We start from the raw sequence: 15,929 nt of genomic DNA on the forward strand, positions 1-15,929 counted from the left end.
ATATGCACATGGATAAATACATATTGTTGCATATATTTTGCATTATGTCTGATTTTATACAGTAGATTCAAACATATTTTGAACATAAAAACACACTCATTTTATACAGTAGATTACAACCTATTGTGAACATAGACACAAAAAGGACAAAAAGACACTGGTAGTGATTTGCAGAATACCACCAACGCGTTTCGGCAAATGCCTTTTCAGGATTGTTCTTTTTTTACCAGTGAATACTGTATGTGGTTATCCTATGATTTTTATCTGGCCGCTTCTTCCTCATATGTAGATGATGGTCTAAAAAGGGACCGCTTGATCGATATCAAACTGAAAAATGCGGGAGTTTTTCCAAAGGTTCTTCCTAGTGTGGTTGATCTTAATGTTGATTGCCTTAATTGATATGTTCTCTGTATGCGGTACACTGTGTCCGCTTAGAAATCAATCCATTCTTGGTAATTCTTGTACACTTGAGGGATTCATCTTGGTACCTTATATGGTTATAATGGCCACCGAGAAATAGCAGGTTCTCTCGTACCTCCAGCCAGATATGCCGCATAGCCACGCTACACCTGTACTGTTGACAAGTTAAATGGTGTATTTTACTGGGAATTGTTTATTTGTAAATCATCAAATTTGAGAAACCTGTGTGTTGTGTGGCGTGACCACAAATCTGCGCATGTGTAGACATATGTGTTTTTGGGAGTCGCTGTTTTGGTGCCAGTATCTGTCTCTGGCCAGTCTGTGTATGTTGCTGCTCAACTGTGGGTCTCACAGTCACTTCAGTAATGTCTAGCACCGAAAACCCAAATTAAGAGCTTGAAAAGCAGGGGAGCGGCTAAATCAGTTGGCACAGAGTAGATCTCCTTTCTAGGGTAGATCTCCTTTAATTTCTAGGTGTCTGGGTTACATGTAGTGGAAGCCTAATCTAGTAAACTCAGCTATAACCAGAGTGCTATATTGTGGTCTTCATTACGCATTCTTTTTAGTTCTCTGGCGACACAGAAACTGGCTTACCTGTTGGTGGTCACAGTTGCAAGTTAGTCAAGAACCTGTCTGGTAAATAACCCACATTCTAGCCAACGGTGGTGACCTCAATAGATTTGATGCCCATTAATGGTTTAGGGATGATGGTACAGCCAATTTCAGACCTGTAACACAATGGTGAAACATCCATGTTGTATTTGTGCCAACACAGTACTTAGTAAGAAAGTACATGTTTTATTACAGCTAATTAAAACAATGAAACAGTATACATACATAAATCAGGATAAAAGAAAAATTTGCTTCGCAAGCCCAGTACCTATCACTAGCAACAGGGTAAAAGAAACCACAAAGGACGGACACATGCTTAGATACTGCACCCTCATTATATTCACCCATTAAACTTCGACCACGCAGGTTTAGAAGTTAATTACTTTAACTAACCATCACATCTGCATGTCTTGATCTCATATTTGAAAGGTTGGGAGTTCGAAGACTAAACAAGCCAATTTAAAGTAAAGGATAGGTCCCAGGGCTCAACTAATGGGAGTGAAAATAATGGTGATCGAAGTAGTCATGTTAAAAGTAACGACAGACATCAGCTGAAGTAGGGCACTGGTAATATTTACATGTATAAACTTAAGTGCATGTCATTTAAAAAAAAAAATGTTTTATTTGTCACGATTCACATATACTGTATAGCTCCACAACCCGGAGGCTGCTGCACACATCAATGATACAACAATTATGTCGTTGACTTTTATAACGTAACAAACCCACCCCTCCCACTCCCCTATTGCGTCCATGCCACCAAGGAAAAAAGAAGAAACAGTACACTGAGCCCATCAGCCACCCTGCAAAGCCCCACCTCCACACACCCATCAGTCTGGCAAACGAGTGTGCCCCTCTGGCGGCAGATCTAGATCCAACCCCCGGTAATCTGCCCATCTTTTCCATATCTTAAAGTGTTTACGGGGCATCCCCTGGCAGTAAAGACCAGCAGTTCGAGCCCCATGCAAAAGTCCATCCCATTCCCCCATGCAGTCAATGGTGGAGCCCGGGGCGCCTTCCAAGCCCTGGCAATGTCCCTCTTTGCTAGCGTGAGACCTAACAGCAAAAGGTGCGCTTGTATCTATTGCCCCCAATTCCTTCCATTACATGCAACGAGGCCAATCGCGACATGTACGGAAACTCCCATCCCAGCACCTCCGACAGGCAGGAGAACACCCCCCTCCAGAATCGATGTAGCGCAAGGCAACCCCAGACTGTGTGTAGAAATGCGCCCTCCCCTGTCCTACAGCGGAGACACTCAGGGGAACCAATCATTCCTGCCCTCCACAAGCGCACTCTGGTGAAATACACTCGATGCAAATACTTAAATTGTACCAGTCGCAAGCGTGTAGCTATTGCCGCCCCGCGGGCTTGCCAGCACCTCTGCCCAGTCCTCTTCCTCCAGTTCGCCGACATCCCCTTCCCATGCCGTCCTAAGCCTCTGTAGATCCATGGAACAATGAAGGACCAACGTCTGGTAAATGCGAGAGATCTTACGGTCAGGTAGTTCCCCCATAACGACCTTCGCTTCGATTGGGCTGAAGTCGGGGAGAGACTCCAGACCTTCCAGGCTGGGCGCCAGCGCATGTCGGAACTGCAAATATCTCTAAAACTGGGTTTGCGGCATCCCATATTCGTCTCGGAGATCCTGGAAAGATTTAAGCGTCAGGTCTGTCATCACATCTCCTAGGGCCGAGATTCCTATAGAGCCCCAACCCTGAAAGCCATGTAAAGCTGCCAGTTGGGGCAAACGCCCGTTCCCCCAAAGAGGAGTCTCCCGGGTCAGGACATTCCACCACGTCATCCTGCTCTGAGCCCGCCTCCAGACATGAAATACCACCTGTGTGACCGAGGGAAGAAGTTTTCGAAGCGGTGCAGAATACAGCAGTGTGCGTAGAGACTTATTGCCCATCAGTTGCCGCTCAACCGCATAGGTGCATGTCATTTTTAAACGTGGTCTCCAACACCCACCCTGCAAAGTACTCCCGTTAAAAAAGAATTGCTGCTGCAGGCAAATCTGGTGAAAGTTGATGCATTAAGGTTAATAAGTTACGTGCAAAGTCACCATCTGGAATTTATTATGCACTGTTCAGGGGCTTTGCAGCGAAAAGTAATCTACATTACACAATATAGAGTGAAGCATAAACCATATTCGAAACATCCATTTTCATATATTTAATGTCCTAGTGTCTTACTAGAGCGACACAGTGGGTACTTCAGATAGAGCCTCGGTCTCTATCTGAATAATCAGAAGTCCCCAAGTACTGATCAGAGATCTGATGAGGAGGATAGCTCCGGTCCAGTCCTTGTGATCATGGTAAGTCTGTCCCTTTAGATCTTCAGGTGGAGAAATCAAGGGACTCCTGAAGAATCTGCCCAATGGTGTGTAATACATGGAGTTTGCTCTGTCCTGTAAACTACAGCATTTCTTTGGTTTCCATGGCTTTATGATTTGTCCATCGTTGGATTTGAAGATCGATATGTAAAGAACAGAAATTCAAATCTTGAAACTGTTGGAATTGATTATCTCTAGACGATCAATAAATACGTTTGATTAATGTTTTGCATTATTGATTTAACATTGATTAATTTACATCTGAATGAGTGCATGATGCCACTCTGATAATATACCAGGTTGTTTCATATTTGGATTTGATGCAACTTGACATGTCAGGACATCAGACCATAGCACCTTGAAACCTTTGATTGTACAGATTACGAAGAGGATTTAATATATATCAGTATTAAAGAAATTCATTGCTCACCAGCTGTTGCCATTTAACACATCCATTTTCGTCATTAAAAATGAACAGTCTATAAGATTTTAATTCATACATAGAAATGCGCGATTTTCAGGAAGGGGTGAGGCATGGATTTAAAGTACATACCTGATAGCATTTTACTCATGCGCTATGTTTTTTCTTTCAGACCATGTCGTCGATTAAAATTGAACATGTTGTCCATGAGAAGTATCGCATCGGCGAGTCCCCGGTCTGGGAGGAGAAGGAAGGCGCACTCCTGTATGTGGATATCACAGGGCAGAAAGTCTGTCGCTGGAACCCAAAAACCAACCAAGTGCAGACCATAGAAGTGGGTAAGTTTATGTTGACCATTCATAAAAGCCAATGGAATATATTTGAAACATCATCAATTGTTAATTTATTAGTCAAAGGAAGCATGGAAAGTCCTTTAGGAATACAAGGATATTAATTCCCTACATTGTTAGTTGGTCTTATGGTCATGTTAGGGAGACTCATTTCGGGGTACCTAAAATTAGATAAAATGGTATAAGAAGCAACCAAGAGACAGAAGGTTGCACTAGCAAACAGGGTCAATTGAATCTTATTCACGTTTAATAGCATCAATCAATGTTTTTTGAAGACATCCTCTCTTTTGATGCTCATTGCTCTCCACCATCAAGAAAACAAGCTATGGAGTGCCTGAAAGGTAATATCACAGTTTGCCATTTGGATTGGAACTTTGTCGACTAAACAGAAAGGGGTAATCCACACAGCAAAGATGTGATCAGACACAAAACAACTCTAAATCACACTCAAACCCTCTCAAAAACAGGTTCCTTATATGGTAATTAAGATACATACCTACTTGATTATTTAAAAAAAAAAAAAAAAGCATACGTACCTTTACCATGTCACTTGTAAAAAACATGAAGGTTGTAAGGCAATAATGTTTCACCTTTCTCGTATGTATTCACAAGAAGCTTTCTGCCAAAAGAGATCAGACACATCACAAAGTCATACATGGTACATATCTAGGCAACTATGTATTCAGGCAGGAATGAAGTTTATAACATATTTATAATTATTGCAGGTTACTGTCTACTTAGGCATATTAGTCAATATTTTACAATGGCTAAACAAATGCAATCCCAGAAATAGCACCGCCTTTAACCAAGGGTATTCCAATATGGTGAAGTGCCACCTTACTAAAACTAACCACTTTTTCTTCAAGAAAGTGAAAAAGTAAATGTATGACTTGATATCCTCCAAGAATGAGAGATTGATCACCCAGTGGAAGAAATATGATCCCCATTAGTAAAAACCAAATCCCAGGGAATCAACACTTTCTAAGAGAAGCAAATATATTATTCTTGGATTATTAACGTCTTCACATAGGAAATACATTTTATACTATTTCCACATGGATGTGATGGCTATAAGTCCTATATGTTTTATTATAAGAAAAGCATATTAACACAAAAGAAATCTTAAACATCTTATAAGAGGTTATCATATTGGATGGACTCATAAAGGCGGTCAAACTACTAAGAAGAAGAACAAAAAGCATTACCCCACATTTAGGCATACCCATCTCACTTAGGGCCACACAGTAAAGTATACAAATATGCGATGGATGGAATGCTTGCATTAATCTCACCCACTGGTAGTTACTCTGGCTGCATCCCAATCCTTTGTTTTCTTGCACCCCATGCCACTTCAGTTTGAACTCAGTCATACGCAAATCAGTTTTGACTTAGCTCCAATGGAAACAGTCCAGCCTGAACTGCCAGGCCTGGTCCTTCCTGAACCAGAATACAAGAAACCCAGGACCACGTTTACCTTATTTAGGGCCATCAGCCAGTTAGAATTTGGTTTCATTGACAGAGTACCCAGGACCCACATATGGGCATCCCTGTGCCACTTAGTGCGGCACACTAAAGTATACAAAAAAGTGATGGATTGAATACTTGATTTAATCTCAGCCACTGGTAATTACTCAGCCACATCCCAAACCATTGTTATTTTGCACACCATGCCACCTTTTGGACCCAGACAAAAGCAATTCAGTCTTCACCCTAATGCAGTTGGAACAGTTCACCCAAACTGCCTGGCCAGGTTCTCAGTGAACCACAGCACAAGCAGCCCAGGACCAGTTTCACCTTAGTTATCAGAAATCTGGGCACTTCGAAGGACATGAATAAAACGGGAAACCTCAGAACAACCCATCGTGACCAAATGGTAAAAAGGAATTTGAAATAAGATGAACCAGTGCAGCACTCTAACTTCACAACCATTTTTTCTCGATGTTCAACAAGACCTCATGGTTGACAATGCCAATTGATGAAAAACAGTCCAGTTGTAGGAGAAAACAGGAACCCTAGGGACCTTGGCATTCAGCACCAAATTTCAAATTGAATACTAGATAATTTATAGAGTGTACTTTTTCCCTAAGAATGGATTTCATTAGAGCATCCTCAGGCCTTCACAGATACACAAAGATTGTGGCTTTGTGACATGAAGATGCCAGCTACACAAACACGTGTTGCCGACTTGTACTCTGTGTGTAACAAGGAGCATTATTTAATCTTAGCAATAATTTGTCCTTCGTTGCCTATTTCTGTGAGAGAAAATTTGGTGAGAACAATAGTTTTACTGCATTTTTAATTCTTGAACTAAAATTTATACATTTGGTAATGATTACATATCAGTCAAATATAATTAATTAGATTTATTCCCAATTTTGAAACTTTTTTGTATATAGTAGGTGTTTATACATAGGGTTCCACATTGTAACATTATGCTTTAAATAAAGATTGTTTTTAAAATGAGGATTGTTACTATATTGAATCTTCTGTCTGATATCTTTTACAAAAGCAGAGGTCTTTTGTAATTGGTGATGTGCAAGATCTTAAATATATTTTGGGTTCAATTAATAATATTGGTGTTTGATTTTGGTGTTGTGGCAGACATCCATTATGGTTACAGATTAATGGCAGCTATCTCCTGTAGCCACGGGTTGGGTACAAAATGTACAATGTATTGGTCAAAGCCTGGCCTCCGAAATATGACATATTTGCTACAACTAAAGCCGGGCTGCGCAAATAAGAAACATACGATCCAAACCTTTGCAGGCTCTGAATATTCAAAAGATTAGTCCACCCACTTAATCATCTGTCAGACTATCATCAGTCACATTTCTGGTGTTTGATATAGTAGAGATAGATTTAAAGGCAAGGAGCAGTGGAGAGCTTTAAAGGGAATGGTTACATTGTGGCAATGGTATTTCAAACATGAGGTGCTTTACATAGAGCAGTATGGCGGGAGAAGTGGCCTAGGCAAGGTTCCTGCGGGATGCATCTTCAGAGAGATCGGTCTCTTGGACTCCTTCGACTGATCCTGCAATGAACAGACCCTGATCCATAAAAGTGTGGGCCAAATTTATAAGGCCCTTACGCCGCCATTGCGTCACTTTTTGTGACGCTGTGGCGGAGTATAAAATGCGCCACACTGCGCCATATTTACAAAGTGAAGCATCTAGGCAGATGCGTCACTTTGCAAACCTCTGCTCTACATTATACCTGTGACAGGTAAATGTATGCAGGGTGGGCGTTCCGGTGCAGAAAAGGCTCGTGGGAGTGTCATAGTGAAAGTTATGAGATTTCACTGCAACACTTCTATGACCCTTTTCTGCGCCAGAACGCCCTCCCTGCATTTGTAAACCCCTGCGCTACATTATACCTGTGACAGGTAAATGTATGCAGGGTGGGTGTTTCGGCACAGAAAAGGCTCGTAGAAGTGTCGCAGTGAAATCTATGAGATTTCACTGCAACACTTCTACGACGCCACTGCATCTAATCCATACGCCTGCCTCACAGCAGGTGTAAGGAGTGACGCAGGCCCTTTCACATGGGGCTTTCCCCATGTGAAAGGACACATTGCTGGAGCTGGGTCTGTTTTCGGACACATCCCAGCAATGCGGCACTTTTGCCCCTACAGATATGTCAGGAATACTGTCGAATCTGTAAACCCTTGCAACATGGAGCACCATACATTAAATAGGGCACATCCATGGTGTCGCAAGGCGGGAGCACTGAAAAGTATTGCATCGCTGTTTTCATGCAGCGATGCAACACTTTTCATAAATGAGGCCGTGTGTGTTTCCTTCAGAGTGCTAGAGGATCTGGGAAGTGTGTTTAATAGTGTCTGTGCTGCCCATGCATTTAATAGTATCTATGCTCTGGAAAAGTGAGAAAGCAAAACAGGTGAAAATAAAACATGCCTTACTCCCTGGCATGAGCCGTTCACAAGAGAGGGCTCACTAACAAAGGGAGAAAATACGTGTAGAATTGATGCACTTCGATAACACAGCAAAGTACATCCGTTAGCACCAGGATCTTCACCCCCTGGCTGCGGCCGGAATTCTGCGCCTGTGCGGCACATTCCGATCACGGTCGTGGTCATGACGGCTCCCGGCCGTCATCAGCACACGCCCACCGTAACTGATGACGACCTGGGAGCCGTCATCAGCACCGAAGGGGTTAAAGAACAGAGAAAAGCGGTGCATACAGCACCTTTACCCAACCAGGAACCAAACGCCATGAATAACGTCTGCCAAGTTTCTGAATAGATCCGGATTTGTCATGTACCAAGTAAACATATATATATATAAATTATTTTCAAACATCTGTAGGCTCCCAGAGGTGTAGACAGGCTCTTAAGAGAAGTAGGAAAAACACAGCTATTCAATCCATTATGTATAAGGAAGGGTTCAATTATGCTGCGCTTTAATCACTCTTTTAATGATAACGTCTAGGTTAATAAACACAAGTAAAGCTTTATACCCAACACAAAAAAATATATGTGTGCAAACACCACGCTGCACCCGAACAGTGCAGCGATAACGAGCTTCCTGCATAAGACAGCCTACAAAAGAAAGATTCGGCTTCCTTGTCTGAGAAATATTTGTTGCACACAAATGCCAAACTGTTCCTTGAGTGGTCCAGAATAGCATTAGGCATACCGAGGGAAGTCTTCTGGAGAGGAGTTGGCCTAACGTCTAGGGCAGTCGACCCCGAATCTGGAGAACCGGGTTCCAGTCTCGACAATGACGCTGAACATCCTGTGATTCTGGGCAAATCACTTAATCTCCCTGTGCCTAACAAAAATTAATGTGTCCTCATGTAACGCAACTGGTGCTATGTAAAGCGCTCTGATACCCGACTCGGGTCAAGTTCGCGCTATATAAAACTCCGTAAAATAAATAAAAATTGTACAACAGGAAAAATCAATCACATACACCTAGAACCTAATTTCTGATTACATCATTGAAAACATTATGTGGGAAATATGTATGGCATGAAATTCAGTTTGCCGATGTGAAGACAGAATGCACAGAATATAGAGTTAAGAACATCACTCCCTTTAAACTTGATCAAGGCTAAGAAATATACTGTATCAAAAGATCTCCAGAAATGTGTATGTGTGCTTAAGCTAGCTGTCCTTCATACCCTTGTTCCGCAGTGGAAGATACCCTTGATAGGTCAGTATAACAGAGGAGTTGGGGAGTATGCAGGCTGCTATTCTGGGCGAGTGTCTTCTAGGCCCGCCCGCCCACCCATAGCCAACTGGCCAATCTCTTAGTGCGGCACTGGAATATAACCTAGGAAGGACTCACCAATGCCCCCTCTTAATATGCACATGAGGTGGCACATTTCTCACGGTGAACCAAATGTCCTGCATCCACTGAACTCTAAACAAGTCTTAACGTTTTGTTTATTATAAGAAGCTGGTAATTCTATCCATGTCATATGCAAAATACATTATTGTACTCTGTAATACTTACTCAACATTACTTACTTGCAAGGTACCTGTTAGGCCATCATAGGATTGCTACTGTGCCTGACATACCAAAGTCTGACTCTATGAACCAAGAGCATAGATATCTTTCCTACTAGAAAATATGTTAATTTGATGATATATATTTTTATACGCACCGCTATTGGCTTAGCTTATACTGCATTGCGTAATGACGCTGTATGTTTTCTCTTACTCTATCTGTAGATGCTCCCATTGGCTCAGTGGCCCTTCGAAAGTCCGGCGGATATGTTGTCGCTTTGGGGAGGCGGTTTGGCAGTATCAGCTGGGAAGACCATTCCATAACCACCCTTGCCAACATTGACGAGGATAAACCCAACAACAGGTTCAATGACGGGAAAGTTGACCCCATGGGAAGGTTTTTTGCAGGTACAGTTCAGATATAGCGCTGTGCTTTGTCATGATTGCTTTGTTGATGCAGTTATGCAAATGGACCTATACATTGTGTTGTTATACACAAAGAGATGCAGTTCCAAAAAGATAACATCTACCTTTATTACGGTCTACCACTTTGCATCTACAGTGACAACATTTTAACCAAGACCAATCTCAATACAAGTAACTTCATGTTTGTGTTCATGTCGTGGGTTCTTCGAAAAGTAGATAATCACGATTTAGCACTCAATTCCGGGAGAGGATGTAGTCCCAAACCTATTGGAAATGAAGCAGTTACATTTTCCCCCCACCACACTTGCTTATAGTTCTTCACCTATCTGTCATTCAATTTGTATTAAGAAATGTGTTGTTTGTACGACTGTTTCAGCTTTTGTGGTGTAACCACTTTGGCTACCATATGATGCCTTAAAAACTCCAATGGTGGATTTTTTTGTGTTGCTTATCCCTATTTAAATCCATGGTGTGGTGCCTTGCCTAGACGACTTGCACCACAGGATTACCAAACACCTGCACTCACAATGTATGTCCCTCTTTCATCTGTTTATTGCTGACAACCGCACTAAGTACAAAACTTCAGGTATTCATATTTTTTATATGCACACACCTGATAACAGTAAAATCTACGTTGAAGATAGAGGCCTGTTCTCCTGAAAGCCTAAGCTGTCCATCCATAACATTTCTTTCAGACCAAAAACTGAGCAAAGTGACTACTCTTGTCAGGAATATCCTGGGAAATGGCCCCCAGCAAACTGTTTCATTTGTATTCTTGCTGTTTCATTGAAGCCATTACTAGCTTTCATTGAATCCTGTCTTGATGATCTGGGTTTAGCTAGGCATTCCACACCCCCCCATATTTGATTCCAAGACTACAACCCAAATATGTGTTGGCGTATTCTGCTGTACCAAATTTACACCTACCTTTATTTCCCTTCACCCCTTGGTAGTCAACTTGTCATGTAAACCCCATCCTGATGATCTGACTCTACATTCCTTCGTGACTTTGACTCCTGGCTTTCATATCACCTTTTCTATGCCTCCCTATCTAAGGTTGGTTGTACGTAAGCATCATTGCGTCTCATCTGTAATCTTATGCACCTACTGTACACCACTCTTACACTTGAAGTGACCTTGTGTACTCTCAACAAAAATGTAAACAAGATAAATAAATTGCCCTCCTTTCAACTTTGCTGAATTCGTTCTACTTCTGTGGTCTAAGATCAATGGCTGGGCAGTGGTAGAGAGGAGTGTTGTAACATGCTTTCGATGGGCAGGCCGCTTATCATAGATGCTTAGGCTGTGTGGGCTCTAATCTGGCGTCCTGAGTTGTTGACTCACCTTACTTATGACCAGTCTTCTAGAACCCTATGATGGCTGGTAGCAGGAGGACTCCTGCGATGACAGTTGTGGACGAGGTAGAATAAACCATAATCTGAACTTTTCCGCCCCGTCCTGTGTTAACAATAATAATAATAATAAGGGAGCTTATAAAGCACCTGGTTACGCACACCGGCGTGTCCCCGCGCTGTAGTGAGTGAGAAGCCCCACGCCTCCTTCTGTACTTCGAGCCCCCCCTGCCCCTACACTGCTACAAGCGGCCATGAGAATTATTGACGGAACAGATGTGTTTTGAGCTTTCTTCTGAACCTGACCTCCGAGGGTTCCAGGTGGAGCTCACATGGGAGTTTATTCCAGCTCCTTGCTGCCAGGAGCCTGAAGGATCTGCCACCCATGCTGGCTTTTTTGATTTTAGGGATCACCAGCAGGCCAGTTCCCGTAGACCTGAGGGAGCGGACAGGCCTATAGGTAGTGATTAAAGTCTGCAGGGGCCTAGGTCCATTACCCTGAATGATCCGATGGCACGTGCATAAGGCCTTAAACACAATTCTCTTCCTGACAGGAAGCCAGTGAAGAGCCTCCAAGGCCGCTTTAGAGGCTGCTCTTCTTGGAAGCCTCAAGACCAGCCGGGCGGCTGCATTTTGCAGCACCTGCAAACGGTCAAGGCTCTGTTCTCTGTATACATCTCATTTGGCAACGAGCTGCGAAAATCAGACCCTTCAACCTCAACACAGCTACAGCTGTGATTTCAAGAGTTTAGCAGTCGGTGGGATCTTCAAGGGCCAGAGTCATCTTCTGATCGCACTGAAAAGAACCTGCCAGCATCTGGATGCGGTGTGAACATTGGGGCCATTGCCTGTGCTGTTCGATTGCATCTGCCGACTGTGAGGAGACCCCGGTTGCATAATACAGCAGAACATGTCTTACAACGTGACATCAGCCCCAAATGTAAAACGATTAGCATTTGCACTCGAGGGCTGTATACAGGGCTTTAAGTGGGCCGGGTTTCACGGCGTAACAAAAAGTGAGGGGGCCTCCCTGCACGGTACTTAGGGGGCCCCCTCTGGGCTCAATCAGGAGCTCTCCCAGCCAGAGTTCAGTGCCGAGGAGGCCCCTTGGAGCTAGGGCCCCCCCCCGCACCGCGTGGGCTGCGGGGGCCTGTGTTAGGCCCCGGGGTTTTAGCATCGGCAGTTTTTTAAAGGGGGCCTCGAAACGGGTCTCTATCGGGCTCTGTTTTGTGCCCTGGCACAGGCAGTCTGTTTTTTTCCGGACTGCAGTAACAGCAGGAACATCGATGTGTGCTGCTCACTTCTCACTAGTGGAGAAGTGACGGCAAAAGCGGAAGTGAAATCCTTTAAAGAGAGTCATTTTCTCTCTCGATTTCCCTTCTCTTTTTTAAACTCAGGAGCAGCAACATTGTTGTGGTGTCCACAGGGCTTTAAGTGGAAGCTTTTTCAATATTATATACAAGCCATAGTTGGTGCTTATTTATCTTATACAGCTAACAACCATTGACAAAGCCAATAGTCCTGACTTCTTGTAGGTATGTTACTTGTTGAATCATATATCTAGATGCAATGACAGAAACAGCAAAATACAAGTCAGGCGGCACCCTATGCTAAGCACAGATTTTAAGCTCACGTGTTTAAGCCACACCCTTAATTACACTGGCCACGCCCCTTATGGAGACCCTCCATTTTTTTCATCCCACTTAAAGCCATGGGTGTATACATAGCGTTCCAGCCAGGTTAGACTTCAGCGTAGCACTGGTTCAAATATCAAGCAAGGATGCTTTCATTCCAATAGTAATGGAGTTACGTCATCATGTGACAGGCTTTCATACCTTTGTTCCAGGGACACAGTGACATTTAAAATCCCCTGCGTGACTATGGACGTCGATTCACAAAATGTCTGGGGAAGCAGAAGTGACATCATGTGGCCTTTGACTCTGTGACAACACAGAAAGTGACATCACCACACATTTATTTAACCATGAATCTTACACACCACTGAGAGAGGGTTCTACTCTGGTCTCACACACATACCGAACACAGAAACACTTCCCACGTTAGGCGCATGGCTATTGACCACTGTTTCAATCAAGCACTCCCACACTGCGTAGCATACTATCCATCCACTAATCTGCTTCGGCTTCTCATCAGGTATACAAAACACTATGCAATTTCAATTACAATAAAATGTTGCTTAACCTACATTAAAATTACAAAATTGAGTTATAACCCATCCACAGAACGTCCACACATTATGATGTTTAATTTGCCTTTTCTTGCGCATTGCATAATTTGATTTTCCATTGCCATATAATGTCAACGACTTCGCATAGAAGGTATTAAAGCCTCACAAATGAGCAAACTAAAAATACGAAAACATCACAAATACGCAAAGTGAAAATTTGGCAATTACATAGCGCTGAAGGAGGCAACATAAATGAACAGTAGAGTAAATGGGAAAAGTAAAAAGAAAGCAGTAACTGTCAATTTCTTCAATACTGGAACAAAGTGGTGAACAAATAATATACTCTGAAACGTTTGGCAGCACAGCTCACAGGCCCCACAATGGCAGCAAGGCTCCAGCAGAACTGGAAAACCAGGAAAACCTACTGAAGATTCACATCCTTCTGATTCTTACCTTTTATACTAAAAAGGAGTGGAGAAAAACATTGAAATCTCTAGTCTACAGGACAAACACACAGAGTTCAATTTAGAGGAACTTTGGGCTGACAAATTGAAACAGTATCAAGTTTCAACTGTTTCCTATTGCACAGCCACTTGCAGGCTGGATCACCTTCTTATTTTTTCTTTTTTTTACATAAACGAGAATGAAATCGAGCGAGTGTACATTTGTTTTCTGCACTCAGAGTCCAACTCATTTGTGACTGGTGCTGCCTTGGAGACCTCGGAAGACATGGGTCGCAAGAGCAATGCCAGGGGTAGCAAGGGTCAATAGGGCCCATACGATTATAATCCGGGAAAATTACGGGTTGGGTGTTGCAAATCTTGAGGCTTAGATTAAAAGATTGTAGACCATCCAATCTTACTAGCATGTAGGATAGCACTGATAAAAACAGTAATTCTCCTAAAATTCTGTACCCTGCAAAATTCTTGTAACCACTGGCGACCCTCAACTGATGTCCATATGCGTGACGTGCTCAAGTGTCATTGGAAACTAAGCTGAATGCTGGGAACTTTGGTGTGTTAAAGCAAACTTGATCCGAGGAGCAGTGCGATTTTTGGAGTGGCTCTTGGTCGCAAACTGAGCAGTCTCAGAAGAAAAGTGTGTCTGAGGTATTGGTATCTATGGGTAAAATCTGAAGACGGTGACCGGTGTTTACGGCTGGCCTACAGTTATGGGTTTAGATTTATTTCTATAGCCTTCTGTCTACTTTGGCATTACATTATATAGAAAACAAGCAACTACTTTTTTGTTTTCCTCACACGTTTGAGCTCAATTACAGTGCAGTATATTTATTTTCCAGAGGAAAATTCTGCTGCAACCACACTGATCTGTGGATTTGAGTTCTACCGAATGCGACCAAGCTTGTCTCATACAAATAGCTGAAATTGTTCTTTAAGTTAGTAATAATTACATCTGGAGAGTAGTATGCAGAGTGTAACTTCTCTTTTCTTTCTTAAGCTTTCTGGGGAGGATGTATTACGATGTGAAAGAGTAAACAAGCATTGGCATAGCCAATAGGTCTCGCCTTTGGGACCTTATAAGTGTTTAGCCATGCAACAGTTAATGTTGTTGCAGTAAGGATATTATACTGCATAACTAAATACTTATAAGGTCCCAATGGCGAGACCTATTGGCTATGCCAATGCTTCAACAAGGCCCACTGACTAATCTACACCCAGCTCCCTGTCTCTTGAAGCACCTTCCAACCCTGTTAGACCTCCATTTCCATAGGTATCAGTACTTGGGGCTGTAGGAATAGTTAGCCATCACAACATTGTCCCTAAATAATGAGCACTACTAGGCGGGACTCAATATGTATCATTTGCAGCCATGTTTGCTTCTAAACATTTTACCTTCATTGAATTTTAAGCAGGTGAAATGCTTAAATGAAAAACTCATGAATCATGCTATCACTACAGCTGTGTTTTTTTATGCATTTGGTAACTTCATGAAGAATAACAGAACTCTTATAATCAGGCCCTTTATGTCATGCTGACATAAAGGGCGCTCAACTATTTACTTTTATTTGTGATTCATAGACTTATGACATTCTGTGAAATTGCTGCGTTTTGGCATTTACCACTCTATGATTTTCCATATACCACTTTTTACACTTGACATGAGTATTTAGATATAAACTCTGTAAAGTGTTCCTCATCCTGAGCTCTCTTTATGTCTCCCAAATTATATCAGATGTTTTCAAGCTCCTTTGCAAGTGTGTCCTCCTAAAGTTCTTGTACTATACTAACTAGAAGACAAGCTTATGCCTTGAGGGGAGGCTACCTTGGCCTTAAACTCCTCTAAACAGTCCTCTTAACATCGCCTGTGCTGGCCTACCATGTGACCATGTCCTAT

General features: G+C 42.6%; 1 protein-coding gene across 3 annotated transcripts in view; it reads left to right on the forward strand.

Annotated features, from left to right (window-relative positions):
* RGN (regucalcin) overlaps nucleotides 1–15,929 on the forward strand; it is a 137,230-nt gene that overhangs the window by 102,924 nt on the left and 18,377 nt on the right. For all 3 annotated transcript variants that reach the window (XM_078658217.1, XM_078658216.1, XM_078658215.1), the window contains exons 2-3: nucleotides 3,961–4,126; nucleotides 9,834–10,016. In XM_078658217.1, coding sequence (XP_078514343.1) covers nucleotides 3,964–4,126; nucleotides 9,834–10,016 — 346 coding nt within the window. In that variant the 5' untranslated portion in view covers nucleotides 3,961–3,963. The remainder of the gene's footprint in view (nucleotides 1–3,960; nucleotides 4,127–9,833; nucleotides 10,017–15,929) is intronic.

This window comes from Lissotriton helveticus, chromosome 8 (genome assembly GCF_964261635.1).
Source record: "Lissotriton helveticus chromosome 8, aLisHel1.1, whole genome shotgun sequence".
In the NCBI taxonomy this organism is placed as follows: Eukaryota; Metazoa; Chordata; class Amphibia; order Caudata; family Salamandridae; genus Lissotriton; species Lissotriton helveticus.